Source organism: Amphiura filiformis, chromosome 3 (assembly GCF_039555335.1).
Source record: "Amphiura filiformis chromosome 3, Afil_fr2py, whole genome shotgun sequence".
In the NCBI taxonomy this organism is placed as follows: domain Eukaryota; kingdom Metazoa; phylum Echinodermata; class Ophiuroidea; order Amphilepidida; family Amphiuridae; genus Amphiura; species Amphiura filiformis.
The window spans coordinates 21,082,346-21,099,522 of NC_092630.1; the positions used below are offsets into that span (position 1 = coordinate 21,082,346).

Sequence of the window (17,177 nt, forward strand, 5' to 3'; positions counted from 1 at the left end):
TTTCTCAAAGAAACCATTTTCCCATTGCCTTTGACAAGATGAGATATTTGACATTTGACCTACTTTACCAATGTAATGGTAGTCTCCACATATCAACATAAAAATATACCTTAATAAGCATAAGTGTTGGACAAATCTAAGAAAAAGTTGGTGTGCTCATTTAAAATTCCCAATGAGGCAAAACTTCCCAAAACCGCTCAACGAAATTCCCTAAATATTTTGTATATTACGACGTATAATAATATATCAGGAGAGAAAATAGGAGGTACCAGTGCTCATTGTTGAGCTAAAGACATTAAAAAGAAGTAAACATATCCAAAAATCTCTGTAGATGTCTAGGGCAAAAAATTACAAATTTACTTAAATTTGACAATCTTTTGCATTGTGGGGCACAACCAAATTTTGTAACTTTAGCATAATTATCTTATTCCAGAGATGGTTTCTTAGATATCTTCACCACTGAATAATTGAAATAATTTTGGTTAAGTAGGGTTAAAATGCTGTCAAAAGTGGGTACACTCTTTTTAACAATCCTGTAGTGTCCACCATGTGAAACTGAAAGACACATGCCATCTAAACATGCCATCTAAAATAGTTGTTGCAATTATATTATTCTACAGGCACATTTAAAATCGAAAACCTCCACCACCTGGAAATAGACGATTCCCAGAACTTCTTCCACTGGTGGCATCTCTCAAACCACCTCCTCTGCCCAGTCTAAAATCCGATTCTGGAAAGATGGGGTCATGTCTGGCTCCTGGAAATGGTCCTGCATTGGGAAGCCTGCCTCTCCTGCCACCTGGTAACATTGGAACTGCACCACTGAACGGGTCCAAATCATAGTCCCCACCTCTGAGAAATGCATAAGAAAGAAATATTGATGTCATTTAAACTGAAAATTAATGGCTATAAAGGGCATTTGTACAGGGCAAAAAAGGTTAAAGCCCTTTGAGTCCTGGTAACCATAGCTTATTTGGTGATGTTACCGAGGTAACTGTTATTGAGACTGATTTATCAACAGGATCAACATTAAGGATCATCGAGAAAACACTTTTGAAGAGCAGAATTTAGCCAGGTTTCACCACAGTGAGTTTTCACTCACCATGCTTCAGTAATATTAATAAACCTGCTCTACATGGTGCTGAAAAGTGCTACCCCACAAGAAACATGCATATAAGTTTTTAGTGCCACGTAAGGACTTTTCTGGTGCATTAAATGGCAATTTCTGCATACAAAGCTATTGGATTAGTTTGATGAACAATAATAGAGCCAGTGCTTATGTAATTTACTGACAAATCCGTGCCAACATTGAGAAGATGGATCTTTGTAAACTGAACTAGAATTTTGCAGTTTTCAGGATTGAGCAGTTCTTGACACAAAATGGAGGGTGCATTGCCATCATTTTAACCCCAGTGATTTCACTTGGAGCTGAGGCTCTATTTTAATATCAATTGTTAAAAAAATGCAAATGAGCTACCAAAGCTATGCACTTTTCCAAAATGCATAGCTAAAAGTGCTATACATAAATTTGAGCTAAATTCCACGTCATATTTACCTAACGCATCGCGATTTGCGAGCCATACATCGTATTTACCTCAAAACACATCTGGATGATCTGGAATCGCCCGAAAATCAAAAATATCACACAGTCGCCATTTGCTCATTTTGTTTATTTATTAACATGGGGATATCCCTCAAGCTAGCAATGCAAAGCCCCAGGTAATTTTGGTGGTTCCCGAATCTGTCAAGCTCTTGCAATAGCAAAATTACGTCTGTCAAATCAACGGATATCAGCAAAAAACCTGACCTCTGACCGTTGCTAGGAGATATTTTCAAGTAGTTTCAAGACACCCTGAAGCTGTATATACCAATTGCGCATAAAAAATTGTTTATATGTTTACTGAGCATCGCTTTCAAAATACCCACTTTCTCTCCCTGGATCATCCCCATATTGTTACGTCGCGATAATGAGCTCATGAATAATTAATGAGGGAAATGTCAATGGCGAAAATTTTGACTTCTTGAAAACAATCGTGAATTCTGATGGCTTTTTAAGCATAAAATCCAGCACAAACATGAATTTATTGATGATAAATAAATGATGAAAACATACAATGTGTATTTTCTTGAATATATTTGTTATTTTATAGAGGCCCTGCATGAAATTATCGATTGGCTCCAAACAAAGAATTTGAGCCGGTGTCCTTCACCGTAGTTATGGCGGAGTGCAGTCCATTCAATCAAATGTTGCCATCAACCTATTTGATCGTAGTGCAGGGTTATGTGTGTGAGACGAACTGTCACGGTAGATTGCAATCATGCTTTTGTTGAATGCATTTGAGTAGTCCGCCATATTTACAGGATGATACGTCACATGCAAGGCCTCTATTAGCAACAAGGTGAGTTTGGGAAATGTGTGTGAATGCGGGAATACTTATTGGCAGCAGTGATAGCCAAGATTTGATGACAATGACAGAAGTTGTAGATTAGCTACGCAAACACAAATATTGCATCGCTAAATGCTACACTTTCTTTTTTTGCATAGCAAAATAACTGCTATGCAAAATTTGGAAACTGCTATACAAACATGTGTTTTGCATAGCACAAACCGCAATGCAAACAAATTGACTGAATTCGAACCCTGGACGAAAACCTTGTGGAATTTAAAGCTATTTAAGACCGCTAACTGACACCTCTCCACCAAGTCACATCACTATACATCTTACCAGTTCCAAGAAATTGTGCTTGTAACCCCAGACAAACAAGATACCTAAACAACTGACTTTGGTGCGCCTAGTGAAGTCAACACTAGCAACAATTTTGGCAAGGACACAAACAAGTGCGCCTTTTTTTCAGATATGTACGCATTAAGGGGCTTCTATTTCTAAACACCTAGTAATAGTACAACTTCGGCCATCCATCATCCAAAATCACCTTGGATATGTGGCTTCAATTTCCGCAGTGGTTAGGAACTAAGTGATTTGTCTATGCTCGTAAATGGCGAATACTAGAAAGCAGAACTGATTCAAATTTAGGTCAACATTTTAGAGAATGCAACACCTACAGGGTGTTTATTACATAGAATATATCCAGGGTGCATTGGGTCTGGGAGAGGAGGCGCACCATGCCATGGTGTGGAGGCATCATGCCATGGTGGGGTGGCATCATGCCATGGTGTGGAGGCATCATGCCATGGTGGGGTGGCATCATGCCCTGGTGGGGTGGCATCATGCCATGGTGGGGTGGCATCATGCCATGGTGGGGTGGCATCAGTGATGGATACACGATTCTTGATCTAGCTTACCTATATCCAGGTGGATACATAGGGTGCATTGGGTCTGGGAGTGGAGGCATCATGCCATGGTGTGGTGGCATCATGCCATGGTGTGGAGGCATCATGCCATGGTGGGGTGGCATCAGTGATGGATACAGGATTCTTGATCTAGCTTACCTATATCCATGTGGATACATAGGGTGCATTGGGTCTGGGAGTGGAGGCATCATGCCATGGTGTGGTGGCATCATGCCATGGTGGGGTGGCATCACGCCATGGTGGGGTGGCATCAGTGGTGGATACAGTATTCTTGATCTAGCTTACCTATATCCAGGTGGATACATAGGGTGCATTGGGTCTGGGAGTGGAGGCATCATGCCATGGTGGGGTGGCATCACGCCATGGTGGGGTGGCATCAGTGGTGGATACAGCATTCTTGATCTAGCTTACCTATATCCAGGTGGATACATAGGGTGCATTGGGTCTGGGAGTGGAGGCATCATGCCATGGTGGGGTGGCATCACGCCATGGTGGGGTGGCATCAGTGATGGATACAGGATTCTTGATCTAGCTTACCTATATCCAGGTGGATACATAGGGTGCATTGGGTCTGGGAGAGGAGGCATCATGCCATGGTGGGGTGGCATCACGCCATGGTGGGGTGGCATCAGTGATGGATACAGGATTCTTGATCTAGCTTACCTATATCCAGGTGGATACATAGGGTGCATTGGGTCTGGGAGTGGAGGCATCATGCCATGGTGTGGTGGCATCATGCCATGGTGGGGTGGCATCATGCCATGGTGGGGTGGCATCAGTGGTGGATACAGTATTCTTGATCTAGCTTACCTATATCCAGGTGGATACATAGGGTGCATTGGGTCTGGGAGTGGAGGCATCATGCCATGGTGGGGTGGCATCACGCCATGGTGGGGTGGCATCATGCCATGGTGGGGTGGCATCAGTGATGGATACACGATTCTTGATCTAGCTTACCTATATCCAGGTGGATACATAGGGTGCATTGGGTCTGGGAGTGGAGGCATCATGCCATGGTGGGGTGGCATCACGCCATGGTGGGGTGGCATCATGCCATGGTGGGGTGGCATCAGTGATGGATACAGGATTCTTGATCTAGCTTACCTATATCCAGGTGGATACATAGGGTGCATTGGGTCTGGGAGTGGAGGCATCATGCCATGGTGGGGTGGCATCACGCCATGGTGGGGTGGCATCAGTGGTGGATACAGGATTCTTGATCTAGCTTACCTATATCCAGGTGGATACATAGGGTGCATTGGGTCTGGGAGTGGAGGCACCATGCCATGGTGGGGTGGCATCAGTGGTGGATACAGTATTCTTGATCTAGCTTGCTCCATTTCCTTATGAGCTTGGTACTTCTGTTTGTAGAGCTGCATAAAAGGTGAAGAGCAATACAGAAGAATGATATATTAAATTGTATTGATTCTGATTTGGCACAAATATAAATAATGGTTGCAAGTTTCATAACCACATCTTGAAAACATTTATATGGTTGTTATCCAAAGCTACAATATGATGCTTACTAAACTTTTGGCTTCAGTTTTTAACCGTTTCCGATGTAATAAATCTGTATTTGCTTTAAGGGATGGGGTGTGAACGTTAGGACAGTATTTATTGTGGGACATTAGAGCACATCAGACATATCGAAAGACATTCTTCGTATTCAGAATGCAATTCGATAGGTCTGATGTGCTCTCATGTCCCACATAAAATACTGTCGAAACGTTTAAAACGCTCATTCCAGATCCCTTAACCAACATATCTTAACAACCAAAAATTACATTTTCCTCATATCACAAATGAAATCTAACGGGAGTAGTTAGCAAACTTATGAAAAGGGGAGCGATGAAGTTCACGTCTCGACAGCTACAAGTCAACATGGAATGCCCTCTTGAAAATTATCAGCAGAACGTTTTTATTCCACTACAAAATGTATTATGCAACAGTATGCATAGGAGATCTGACCAATCTCAACACGTCTGCAGGATCCATAAGCTATCATGGATGACATCAATTCACAAAAACAGAAAAGGGGGATCCTTTTTATATGCAAATGATAGGCGTGATTAGCACAACAACTAGCGCAATGTATTCACGCTGTCCCCTCCATACATTAAATACATAACAGAGCAGGAATCTCGGACATGACTCAACATAATGGCTAGCACAATGATAAAGTGTATCCACAAATATCCTTTCATACGTTAAACAAGGATAGACCATTCCATATTCCACTTGGAGTAGATAAAACATGCTAAGCAAATGAGGGAGGGAAGCATTATGGGAACCAGAAATATTACAAAATTTGGAGGGCAGCTGCTCAAAATGTGAACTGGAAGTGTGACACTATTACATCAATTTGATGACAAACATGTCATGCATCATGCCTGATTTCTCAAGCACTTGGCTACATAAACATACCTGCCTCCAATTGCCATTGACATCATCCACCCTGCCTCCATAGTCTTGTAGCACTAGCTGTCTCCATAACGATGCATCTGTAGCTATGCTGTGAAAATGAGTGCACACTTCTGACATCCTGAGTAAACTAGCTGCATCTAAGAAGCTGAGAATGAAGAGCTGTAAGGAGCACACATGATTACTTTTATTGGTCCCATACTCTAATTTGTTCAGCTTATACTTGGCGCAAATTATTTGGTTTTTGATAATGCACAAGTCAAGAAAGAACCAGTCACGCATTATGCAATGTACAACTAGTGTAGTTGCTGCGCAACTGTGTGCATGTCATTCTCTATATCAAAACGCTGTTATGAGTCTCATCTTTTTGCCAATTATAAGCGAAACAAATTATATTGGACCCATACTAAAATACTATAAAAAGTGTCTGGCAAAAGAGGGCATTGTCTAAGTGGACATTCCCAGTTACATTCCCTTGCTGCTGTTGTAGTGAAGACATCACTTATTACATTACATGCAGATATTGAATCTATATGCTCATATGCAAATGAAGGCCCCGCAAAATGGGCCTAATGGATCTAAAGTGCCCTGTGCTATTTTGCTGAAATTTTCACAGTATGTAGTGTGAACATGTAGAAATATATCTATATCATTGCCTTATCTGATCCTCTGCATAAATAGAAAGTCTATCCAAACTTAGGTGGACAGTAAATAGCCTGAGCAAGTTATTGGGGTATCAGAGCCATATTTGCAAATAAAACACAAATAAACAAGATCCTTTCGTGTGATACATCATGGAGGAAAGGGTCAACAATTGAACAAATTCTTTTTTTTCACAGGCATTTAGATGTGAAATCTACTTGTAAAAATGAATTTGAAGTTGGTAATGTATGTTATTTACACCTCACTCACTCACCTGTATTTCAGGAACCAAAGCCATTAGGCCATGCAGAGGGGCCAGTCCCAGCTCTGGAATAACAAACAATGTCCAGATATAAATAACAGCAATGCTTTCTTATCATAAATGTGTACATCCATATCAAAAGAAAGCACTTGTTGGTAATTTTCGGAAAAATTGAAAATGCATTCATAGATTTTCATAACTAGTTTTTTATGCTGTCCAAAAATATCTTGGGTCAAAATCTTGCTTTTTTACCAAAATTGGACATCACATTTGGTTTTGCCACATTTTTGTTAACATTCTAAATTCAAAATGCATGGCCATACTCTACCTTTTCAAGAGGGAAAATTATATTCTGTGATTATTACTTCATGTTGCTTCTGTTATAGTCAACCTCCCTTTGGAATCTGACAGTGGAGAGGTACCTTACTGAGTCCTTAAAGTGAAGATTTAGGGATTCAATCATGTTTCACCGTTGTTCATCACCGTTTAACAACGATGCGGCGCGTCGTCTGCATGGTTTACTTCGCGAGCGAAGTAAACCATGCAGACACGCCGGACGCGAGTTGTTAAACGGTGATAAACAACGGTGAAACATGATTGAATCCCTTTCATCAACGAAAAGAAGCTAAATATCGTATAATTCACGATTATTTTATGAGGAATGTCAGTTAATCATTGCCACTCAGCCTTACAAAAACTTCGATGATTTCTCTTTTGATATCAGCAATAAAACTACAGAATAAAACGGCAATGTTTAGCCGCTACCTGAAAAATACTGAATTCAACTTGTAAGCTGGCATACGCACAAAGGTTTCAGGCATGACGAATTTTACGCTCTCGCGAACGCCGTAGTCTCGCTTCGCGTCACAGATACGCTTAGAGTAAAAGTGTGGGTTCATCACGGTTTAACAACGGTTGGCTCCTGTACAAAGGTATAGGAAGAGTTGTTGAATAAGTCAATAAAACAGGTAGGTATTTGAAAGAGCTGGCAAAAAGGAAGTTTAAATGGCAGTGCTGATAAATAAATATGAAGCTGCTCCATTCAATTGTACGGAGCTATAATAAACTCAACAAAATGTGACATTGACTGTTTCTTAGGTTGACTTTGGTCTCATCACCTGCAGGGGATGTAAGTACAAAAAAATTACAAATCAGATTTTTGATAATATTTCTTAATAGATCTTCTGATTTTAGCAAATCACAAATAGTGCCTATAAACTACACACTATTTTACCTCTTCAAAAGGTGGCAACTTGGTTGAAATGAATAGTGACTGCATTGAACACTTACCAGCTCGCACAGCTCCTAATAATGGGTGAGCTATACTATCTTTGTACTGTCTTGATAATAACTGCAGCTGTCTAAATGGGACAAAGTCATCTGGATGTCAAGAAAAAAACAAGCAAAACAAAACAAAACAAATTAAGGATAGCAGTCCAAATTAAGTTGTTCATTTTCAGTCCATTTTACAAGCTGACCTCAGTCAGATGACCTCTGACCTCAGTGTGTGACGTACCTTGAATACCTCCATTACATGAACATGCAGCCATGCATAGTAAATATTCAATAGACAATTTTTGTTAATTTTCAGTATATTTCACAAGTTAACCTCAAATGACCTTTGACCTCAGTGTGTGACCTTGAACACCATTATTAAATGAAAGTTCCCATAGTATATGACTTCTCTCTAGTCTAGTCCGAAGGTTCTCTAGTCTGAAAGGTCACTAGTCCGAAAACTAAATTAAGGTCACTAATCCGAAGGTTCTCTAGTCCGAATATAGAATAAGGGTTAATGTTACGGTTAGGGTTAGCGAACCTTATTCTATATTCGGACTAGCGAACCCTTGGACTAGAGAACCCGATATCGGACTACCGAACCTTTTTCAGAATTCTGACTATGACTAATGGTAAATTAGGTGTTCAGACTAGCGAACCTTCTGACTAAGGAGCCTTCGGACTATGGAACCTTCACACTAGAGAGCTGTTGCCCCCCCCCCCAAAGTGCAGGTTTGGTTCAAGTTTGGTTGCAATTGAATTTGAACTGTTTATATGAGACCAGATTTTTCATTTCCAGCTTATTTTGCCAGTTGACCTCAAATGACATTTGATCTCTGTATGTGACCATTAATACCACCAATACATGCACAGACTACTACAAACAGTCAAAGTCTCAGCATCACTCGATAATGAGGGCTGATCGTTCCATAAAGTGAGACAGATGAAACTGCTATGCACATACCACATATTTTTACAGTCTTTCACATAAATGTGAAGACACAATAATGCTCTGTCGAAGGCACACAATGCTGGTGTGATTGTTAATCACACACGATCAGGGCGCATGATCGGCCCTCATGAATATGCAAGAATTCACAGCATACAAAGCACAGGGACTTTGACTGTTGATAGACAGTCTGTAGTAGTCTGTGAGTGTGAAAACATGTGTGTACCCATAGTGCAGCTATGGCTTGGGTCCAACAATTATTTTCCTTTTTCTTTTTTTTTCTCCATGTTTTGATGAAATCGTCCGGGTGTGTGTATAGGCCTCAGTATTTTTCTTCAGGAGCTCACACTCTCCCGGAAAATTACCACTGCCCAAAACAAAACCCTCCAATTTGAGGCAATGACCTCAAAACAGTTAGTATGCATTTATTATTGTCTAAATAGTGCATAATTAACCAATAAATACCTGTATGTTCTGTGGTTAGATTGGCAATGAAGTCACTTATTGTTAACTTGAGCTGCAAATGGGTTTGACCAGTCGTAAGTGCTGAAAAAGTAAAAATAAATGGGATATATCAATTTTTCACAAAATTACACAACTATGATTTTCTAAACATAAATCCTTAAATTAGAACTGTGGTAATCAGTTGAGGACCATTCATAAAATCACAAAAAGTCACAAAATCATGAATAATCAGTGTCAGTTTCAGCTTCATGGGGGTTCTCTCCACCCTCTACGCGTTTCATATAGTCCCACATGTGTTAAAGACACTAAGACCTCGATAAGTACCCACCTAGGTTTCATTATCATTGAGGTATAGGACTTTTTATTTTTTCGGAGAAGAGCAGGTAGGGCAACTACTTGATTATATTTCTACATGTTCATTCTACATACTCTGAAAATTTTAGAAAATTTGCACGAGTCCGTTTTTTTTAAATCACATTTTTGTTCCTAAAATGGGGGTTATAGCGCCCTCAACGGGCACTCTCTCCATAGGGCTACATGTAAAGACCAGTTATAGACAAATGGCCCTAAAATAAAACGGACTCGTGCGAATTTCCTCAAATTTTGCATATGATGTAGAATTAACATCTGGAATGTAATGCAAGTGATGTCGTTGCTGCTCTTCTAAATTCATTTTTTAAATGTCCGCCCTAGACCAAGGTGATATACCTTCTAAGCCCTCGATATATACCTTCATGTATGTACATGTACAAGGACTTACCATGCACCAAGAGTACTGGTCCCATTGGTACCCAAGCTAAAGAACATTCAGCTCCTTGACACATAGGATGAGTATAGGTAATTTTGTAAGCAGCAGATGAAGACTTCCAATTAGATGGCATTGCTGATGTCATGTCCACATCTAGTGATGAGCCTGTCTGTTGACTTCTATTACACTCCACATCTTCCTGTTGACAAGGTCAAAGATTTCAAATTTCTATCCTATAATAGGCATGTACATGTCATACTACAAAATAAATTATAGTCTATGTATTTACCTCGAGTCACCGGCACAACCTTTGAAATTCAGTGTGTGTTGCGTTGGCTTAGTGTGGTTTCTTGCGTGTACATATGTGGCATGTTGATATTGCGCGTAAAAGTATGTATATGCACCAAGTAACACTAAGCTAACGCAGAACACGCTGAACTTCAAAGCTAGTGCCGGTGACTCAAGGTAGATGGGTAGATATATATACTATAGCCCCAAACCGTGACTCTGACGTAAAATGATGTTGAAATTCCAAGAACAAAACCTGGTTAATCGTCATGTGAAAAACGGTCTTGATGTGCCTGTAATAGCATAAATTGTTTACTTACAGTATTTGTAAAAGACCAACCATCTACGCCATAATATAGCCCCACACAACACATTGCAGTGGGGACCAAAATGTCCTACTTTTCATGGGTGAAAAAAATTCCAGGCATTTCTAATTTCAATGTACACAAACTGGCTGTGTACCATTTCGGTTGGATTTGAGCATTATGAATTTATTTTGATAACGTACTTGTGATAGTTTACTGACATTCATTTATCTATAAATATACCTGTGATAGTTTTGCTACAAATCCTGTTTCCAGCATGAGTACATGTAAAGCAATACACAGAATTTCACATTGATTTGACGATTGCCACCTTTTCAGTAACTGTCTTAACCGCAATGGAATTGCTTTATCAGTTGCCTCACGACACAACATTGGTTCATTGAGTCTACAAACTACAGCTTGTGTCACAGCACTGGTGCTCCCTGTGCTCTGAGAACATCCTGGAGTAGAATCCATCCCCTGTGACTCTTCCTGCTTCTCACTCTGTTGTACAGTTGACCGCTCATCAAAACTAGCCATATTGTCCTGGTGAGATGAAGCCGATGAAGAAACAGAGGAAACTTGGTCACATTGTGTAGTGAGTATGCGAATCAAGTCACCAGATACGATATCAAATTGTGATGGCAAGGATTCATCTGTGCATGGGAGGGCATCTCGGCCATTCAAGCTAAGCTCAAAGGAATCAGGCTCCAATCTGTAAAACAATAGAATTGAAGTAAACTGTCAATTGCTGGTATATAAACATGCTTTAGTAACATAATTGTAACATGATTGGTTTGAACTTTTTCCCGAGTCATGCATAGTTCACAATGTCATATGCTTGTGGGATGTACTCATTGCTCTGAAATGTACATTTCAATTTTAAACTTGTCAATCCCTCCCCTCATTCCACCGATCAATCGCAAAATTGCTCATGCTCACCTAGTAGTACAATGAACACAACATTTTGGTGACAAGGCAGGGGTTTGAGAAATTAGGGAAGGGTTTAGGCTTGACACCAAAGAATGCAGTATTTTAGCCTGATACAAATAATGAAGGTAATTGGGCCATAATACAGCATAATTGTACAATGAGTGTCCAGACAACTTTGACGAGGATTGTCCATGAAAAGTCTAATCTAATCTTTTGGATTTGGGGATAGTCACTCAAATTCATAATGCCTTATTTTTTGCTTTACATGTATTGACATACAAATAACTATTTCTTCTCAAGAGAAATGATAAAATGAAATTGAAAGAGGTGTGACCATATAGACAACCACATACCCCATTTTTTTCTTCATCAAAACTAAGATGTTGATATCAGGAGAAAGTTTTATTTTTTCTCATTATGCTAGTAAAATGCTCAAGATATGTTTTGTTTAGATGGTGTGTACCATGTGTACTTTAAGAGGGACCCCATTATAAGGGCCCGCAGGGCAAGAAAGCAAGAGTAACCTTAATGTAACATTGACCAACAGCTGAACCCCATAGTTCAGTTATGGTGCAGAAACCATTCTAGGTATCAACAGTATAATGTGCAATGTGCATACTGTCAAAATTATTGTTTCAAAAAAGCATCAATATCTACCAAAGAACGTTTCAAACCGGAAGAAGTATTTGTGACCTGTTCTTACGAAACATATATCCTAATGTTGAGAAAAATAAATAAATCAATTTTGGATTTATATAGCGCCTTTTTCCAGATCTTAGAGAACTCAAAGCGCTGTAATTTCGCTGCCATGGTGAATCATCACATTCAGATCACATCAACTAGCCCGCAGCCAGTTGCAGCACAAACCTATCCGCACATAGATTGTATCATCCACCAATTAACTGTGCAGCTCCCCAAATTCCATTGGGTGAAGGAAGTTTTTGATAACCAAACAACTAATCACCAATTTTTAAAGCAGGAGGAAACCGGAAATCCTGAAGGAATACCTGTGAGAGCGAGCATGGAATTGGGATAAACCAAGTGCACATTCCTTGGGCACGGCCGGGGCTTGAACCCAGGACCTCAGTAGTGCAAGGCGAGGGAACTACCGCTGCGCCAATTCTCCCTTAAGGCCAGAGTAATGGAAGACACATTCGTCCACGACCGAATTTGAGATTTTTTGATATTTATCAACACTAAGATGTATTCTTTCACTTGAAACTGATAAAATACTACTTGCTAATATTTGTTCGTATTTTTGCTTGATTTATTTCACTCTTTTCAACTCTAAAAAGTCACATGGCTCAAGACAGCTTAGTAAATTGGCGGAAATAATGAGTCAGAAATGCGCGAATGCGAAATATTGTGATTACGCTGGGATTCGCGTCAAGTGACGCCAAGGCGCAACTCTGCGCGTATGTCCAACGCAGTCAAGGCGCATTCGGTATGTTGTTAACGCCAGCAAATGTGGTGTAAACAAAACAAAATTTGCAGTCAAAATGCCACTTACATTTTTTAATTATTTTGAACTTTTACACTGAAAGCAGAGATTATAGATTCATTGGTGCAAAAAGATGCATATTTAGACCATGCACCAGATACAGCTTTTACAAGTGTGAAAGTCTTACCGCTTTTAAAATTTACGTATGCTTTGTGCATAATTTTGACATTTTTTACTAAAACGCCGATTTCTCAGAGTTCACTTTTGACAATATTATGCGATTTTTGTGACAAGATAACTCAAAAATATGCAAGCAAAGGGTAAACTTTTGCACTATCCTTTAGAGTACATCAAAGTCTAGGGAAGGTTTTTTCATTTTTTCAAAATATTTGTTTTAAACAAAAATATACACCATTATGTGCAATTTTTAGCTTAATAGAGTGACAAAATGGCTTTTTTTCACATGTTTTTTTCAATATTTCAAAAAAGAGACGAATTTCAAAAAATAAAAAACCTTCCCTAAGTTCATGTCTCTTCTTCATGAAAAGCTAACTGAATTTTTTTTTCTCCGACCGGATTTTTTTCTAAGTTGTCACAAAAAAATTGGGGTAAAAAAGTGAATTTTTGTGATTTTTTCAAAAACTTGAGATTTTTGAACAAATCTGACGTCACCATGGGATTCCTTGACTCATTTCCTTTCCAAAAATGTATAGTTTTATATACTTTGGACATACAATTCAGAAATAATGAAGCTCGAAAAGGTCCATGTTCTCTCCCATTACTCTGCCCTTAAAGGCCTTAAAAGATAAATACAATCTTTTTAAGGCCAGACTGTTGATTTTTGTAATAGGTTACATGTAACTGGTTGTGATACCTGTATTACTTTATCAAAGCACAAGAATATTGAAGACAATATGATTGAGATAATCCTCCATTTAGTAATGAGTAAACGATGATGATGCGTGTGATGAACCGCGCCTGAAGGGATTCCCACCATGATTTTACATTTCCATTTTCACTCTAGCAGTTTCTAGCTTATTCTGAGTAAGACCTAACACTTGTGCTGACAGCCAATATGGTCACTTCTCACTCACTATTCAAAATGGATGCAAGTGTACAGAAGACATCAAGAGCCAAAAATATGAAAAACACAGACCTGTACTATTATAAACTAGTGTAAAAAGTACTACAGATCTGTCTGTGTTTTTTAAAAAGTATAAACATGCAAAGTTCACCCGCATTGAAATACTGTAGCGAGTCCTCAGTGTTTATCTTCCAAGCAAGCATGCAAGGAATTTAGCGCAAGCATAGAATTGTGCAATTGTGACCGAAACGGCTTTATGGAGAAATTACAAACCATCCATCATGTCCATGTCACTCTTGGTGAAACAATTCAAGAAGTTCAATTTCTTTATCAGGGGAATAAACTCCTAATATAATAATTATAAAAGGATAAGCAAATTGCATGGTGTTTTCTATGCGGAGAAAATTGACTAAAGGCCCTGTGGCCATGGTGGCGGATGGCATGCCTAGTTCCAGTAACTGTAACTCGTCATACCTAGAGTTACAGTGCACTCTATTGATATCTGTTCCACAAATAAGAAACATCACAATATGTGGGCTCATTTTGGGCTCTAAGGATGTAGCTGAGGAACTCTCTCAAGGACAGTTTGGGCATGCACTGATGATTTTAATCCCATTGTACCAGGGTTTGGGCGTGCTTGGATGATTTTAATCCCACTGACTGTACTAGTCTATACTCCCAAAGTTGAGGTAATTGATCTACATTGATCTCATCTTTTGGGTGGGTTCAAAATTCCCTGAGTTGGCAAAACCTGCAATCTTCATGGGAGTAATTTACTTAGTGCAAAAGTGGTCAAACTATTGCTCTGCAAAATGTCTTGAATTTCATGATTTGGATTTATCATTCTACCTGGTACTTAAGTGATGTTTCTACACTGAGTAGAGAGGGTCTACAGCATCTCTGAGGTAAAACTGACAAATACAAGGTATATTTCTTGATGCTTGAAGTTTGGATTTCTTAAACGTACAGTGCATCCCTATGTACCGCTGCAAGATTTCAGGTCCGTAGATGTCATTATGTTTATGATAAAGACTGAAGTCTTGCTGGCAGGACTATGGCATGCCTGAGTGTGTCCATGACAAACTAAAGGGCCATGAATGATCCCGGACCTGATGCCAGACATAGACCTAAAGGTACTAATTTCGAGGAGCATGTAACAAACACCAAATTGGTGTCGTATGACCTTTGACATTTCTGTTTCTGTTTTCGTAACTTCCCTTGGGAAACTCAGCATCACAGACAAAGCTGCACGCCTGCACCTACGCTAAGCTGGTTAGACCAGTTACATTTTTGATGAGAAACGTTTTACGTCTAGGTTAATCAGTCATACTGGCTGACCATGTAGACGTCAGAATGATTTTTACTCTTGGGTCTAATGAGTATAAGCAATGGCCAAGATGGGGTTCGAACCCACAACCTTCCAATCATCATGATCACGAGTCCAATGCTCTAGCTACTGCGCCACACATTCTTTTGTCGAGAGTTGACATGGTCTTTCAATTCGTGCCGAGTGCCTTGGCAGACTGAGACTTGACTATGCTTCAGTGGTCATGAAAGGATTCAATAGATATTTAACGGCTCTGCCCCACTAATCCCCAGCTATTGTCTGAAATTGCTCCTCGGAAGATATATCATAACAACTCAGTCCTCAAATGATAGTCATTACCGACCAAAAGATAAATGACTGATTATCATTGAGGACTGACATCCGCGCAGTCTAGCATGCTAGCCTGATGCATGACATGCATGGCTAGCTCGAGATACTCTAGCTAAAATACAGGTTTACATTTACTATCTTACATTATCTTGCTGTATTTCAGCTAGAGCTCCAAACGACAAGCTTCCGGGTTTTTTGGAGAACAATACTGTTACGTAAGATGAAGAAGAAACCCGCCTCGAGCCCGCCCTACTCATTATTTCATTGTACTTATTGCAATTTGCCTCCACACATTACGTAATCAACACAAAGCTTTTGTGAGGATTAGTGAGTGGATAAGAAATTGACAGCGGAGGATACGAAGGACACACCGATTGTTAGTTGTCAATCATGAATTGCCGCAACGTATTAATATTTTACTGCATGGCATTCCGCAAACACCAAGACAAATTATGCCGTAATTTTCCAAAGATCATCTCATATGAAGTAAGCTGAATGCGATCTGTACTTTTGTAACATTCCGATCACTTTTGATCACCTATTATCGGCGAATTTGCTTGAAAACACGTGAGTTCATGTTGTGTAAACATAATTAGCATAGACACAAATGAAATTACGATGCAATACAATGCAATTTGAATGCGCAGCAGATCTATAGAAATAACCTTAAATAACGTTGCCCGGTTTTATGCAGAATTAGACCCTGTCTGTGCATGGCGGGACTGAAACGCCCGGCTGAAACGTCACTTACTCGAAAATTTGTGCAACTAATGTTCTAAGCACACCAAGAGAACAGTCTTCATCCAACTGAACACGTTCTGTTCGGGCCTTTAACCGCAGCCGCAACTTCATCTCGACTTTTCTGATGTAAAAACCCGTCTTGAATTTTACAATGTTTTGATCCAGTCATAAGTAACCCATGTATTCCAACCGTTCAAGGTACTTATGAATAATTAAGCAGGTGACGTAATTTACCAACTCTATGTCGGTCATACTGCAGTTACTGTCCGTTTTCCTATACACAATACACAGTGCTCTCACCATTGACGCGCGACCTTTACAAATAGTGTATGTTAGAAGTATATTGCATTTGCCTAGTTAACATCACTGTGTGAAAAATAACCGGCCAATATTTAAACTATTCTCCAAACTTCAAGCAAATATATTTCTCTAACATGACCTAAAATTACAGCTAGGTTAGATGTTCAGAAATAGTCGCACTTTCGTAGAATATGAGTGAGGGCAAAGCATAGCTAGCTCATAGCTAGCCAACTCCCCGTGTTAATTGAATGGAGATTTGACCGAAAATATTGAGCTATATTGGTAACGGACCGCTCCGTTCTGGGATGCCACAAAAAAACGGTACAAGCTACATTTAAACTATTCTATGAAAT

General features: G+C 39.6%; 1 protein-coding gene across 1 annotated transcript; it reads right to left on the bottom strand.

The window, feature by feature from the left end:
- Positions 1–394: 394 nt before the first annotated feature.
- LOC140148194 (F-box only protein 7-like) lies at positions 395–16,690 on the bottom strand. The gene is made up of 9 exons (XM_072170054.1): positions 16,535–16,690; positions 10,912–11,383; positions 10,088–10,274; positions 9,328–9,408; positions 7,929–8,018; positions 6,651–6,703; positions 5,738–5,896; positions 4,544–4,686; positions 395–852 (listed from the first exon to the last, which is right to left on the bottom strand). Exons 1-9 carry the CDS (start codon positions 16,633–16,635, stop codon positions 627–629), a joined length of 1,512 nt encoding a protein of 503 aa, XP_072026155.1. The 5' UTR covers positions 16,636–16,690; the 3' UTR covers positions 395–626.
- Positions 16,691–17,177: the final 487 nt, after the last annotated feature.

Excerpts from the sequence above, each read along its gene's own strand:
- LOC140148194 (XM_072170054.1), bottom strand. The coding sequence starts at position 16,635 with ATGAAGTTGCGGCTGCGGTTAAAGGCCCGAACAGAACGTGTTCAGTTG. Across the intron at positions 5,897-6,650 it reads CTTTGGTTCCTGAAATACAG|CTCTTCATTCTCAGCTTCTT; the intron begins GTGAGTGAGTGA and ends TGCTCCTTACAG. Across the intron at positions 853-4,543 it reads ATGTATCCACCTGGATATAG|AGGTGGGGACTATGATTTGG; the intron begins GTAAGCTAGATC and ends TGCATTTCTCAG.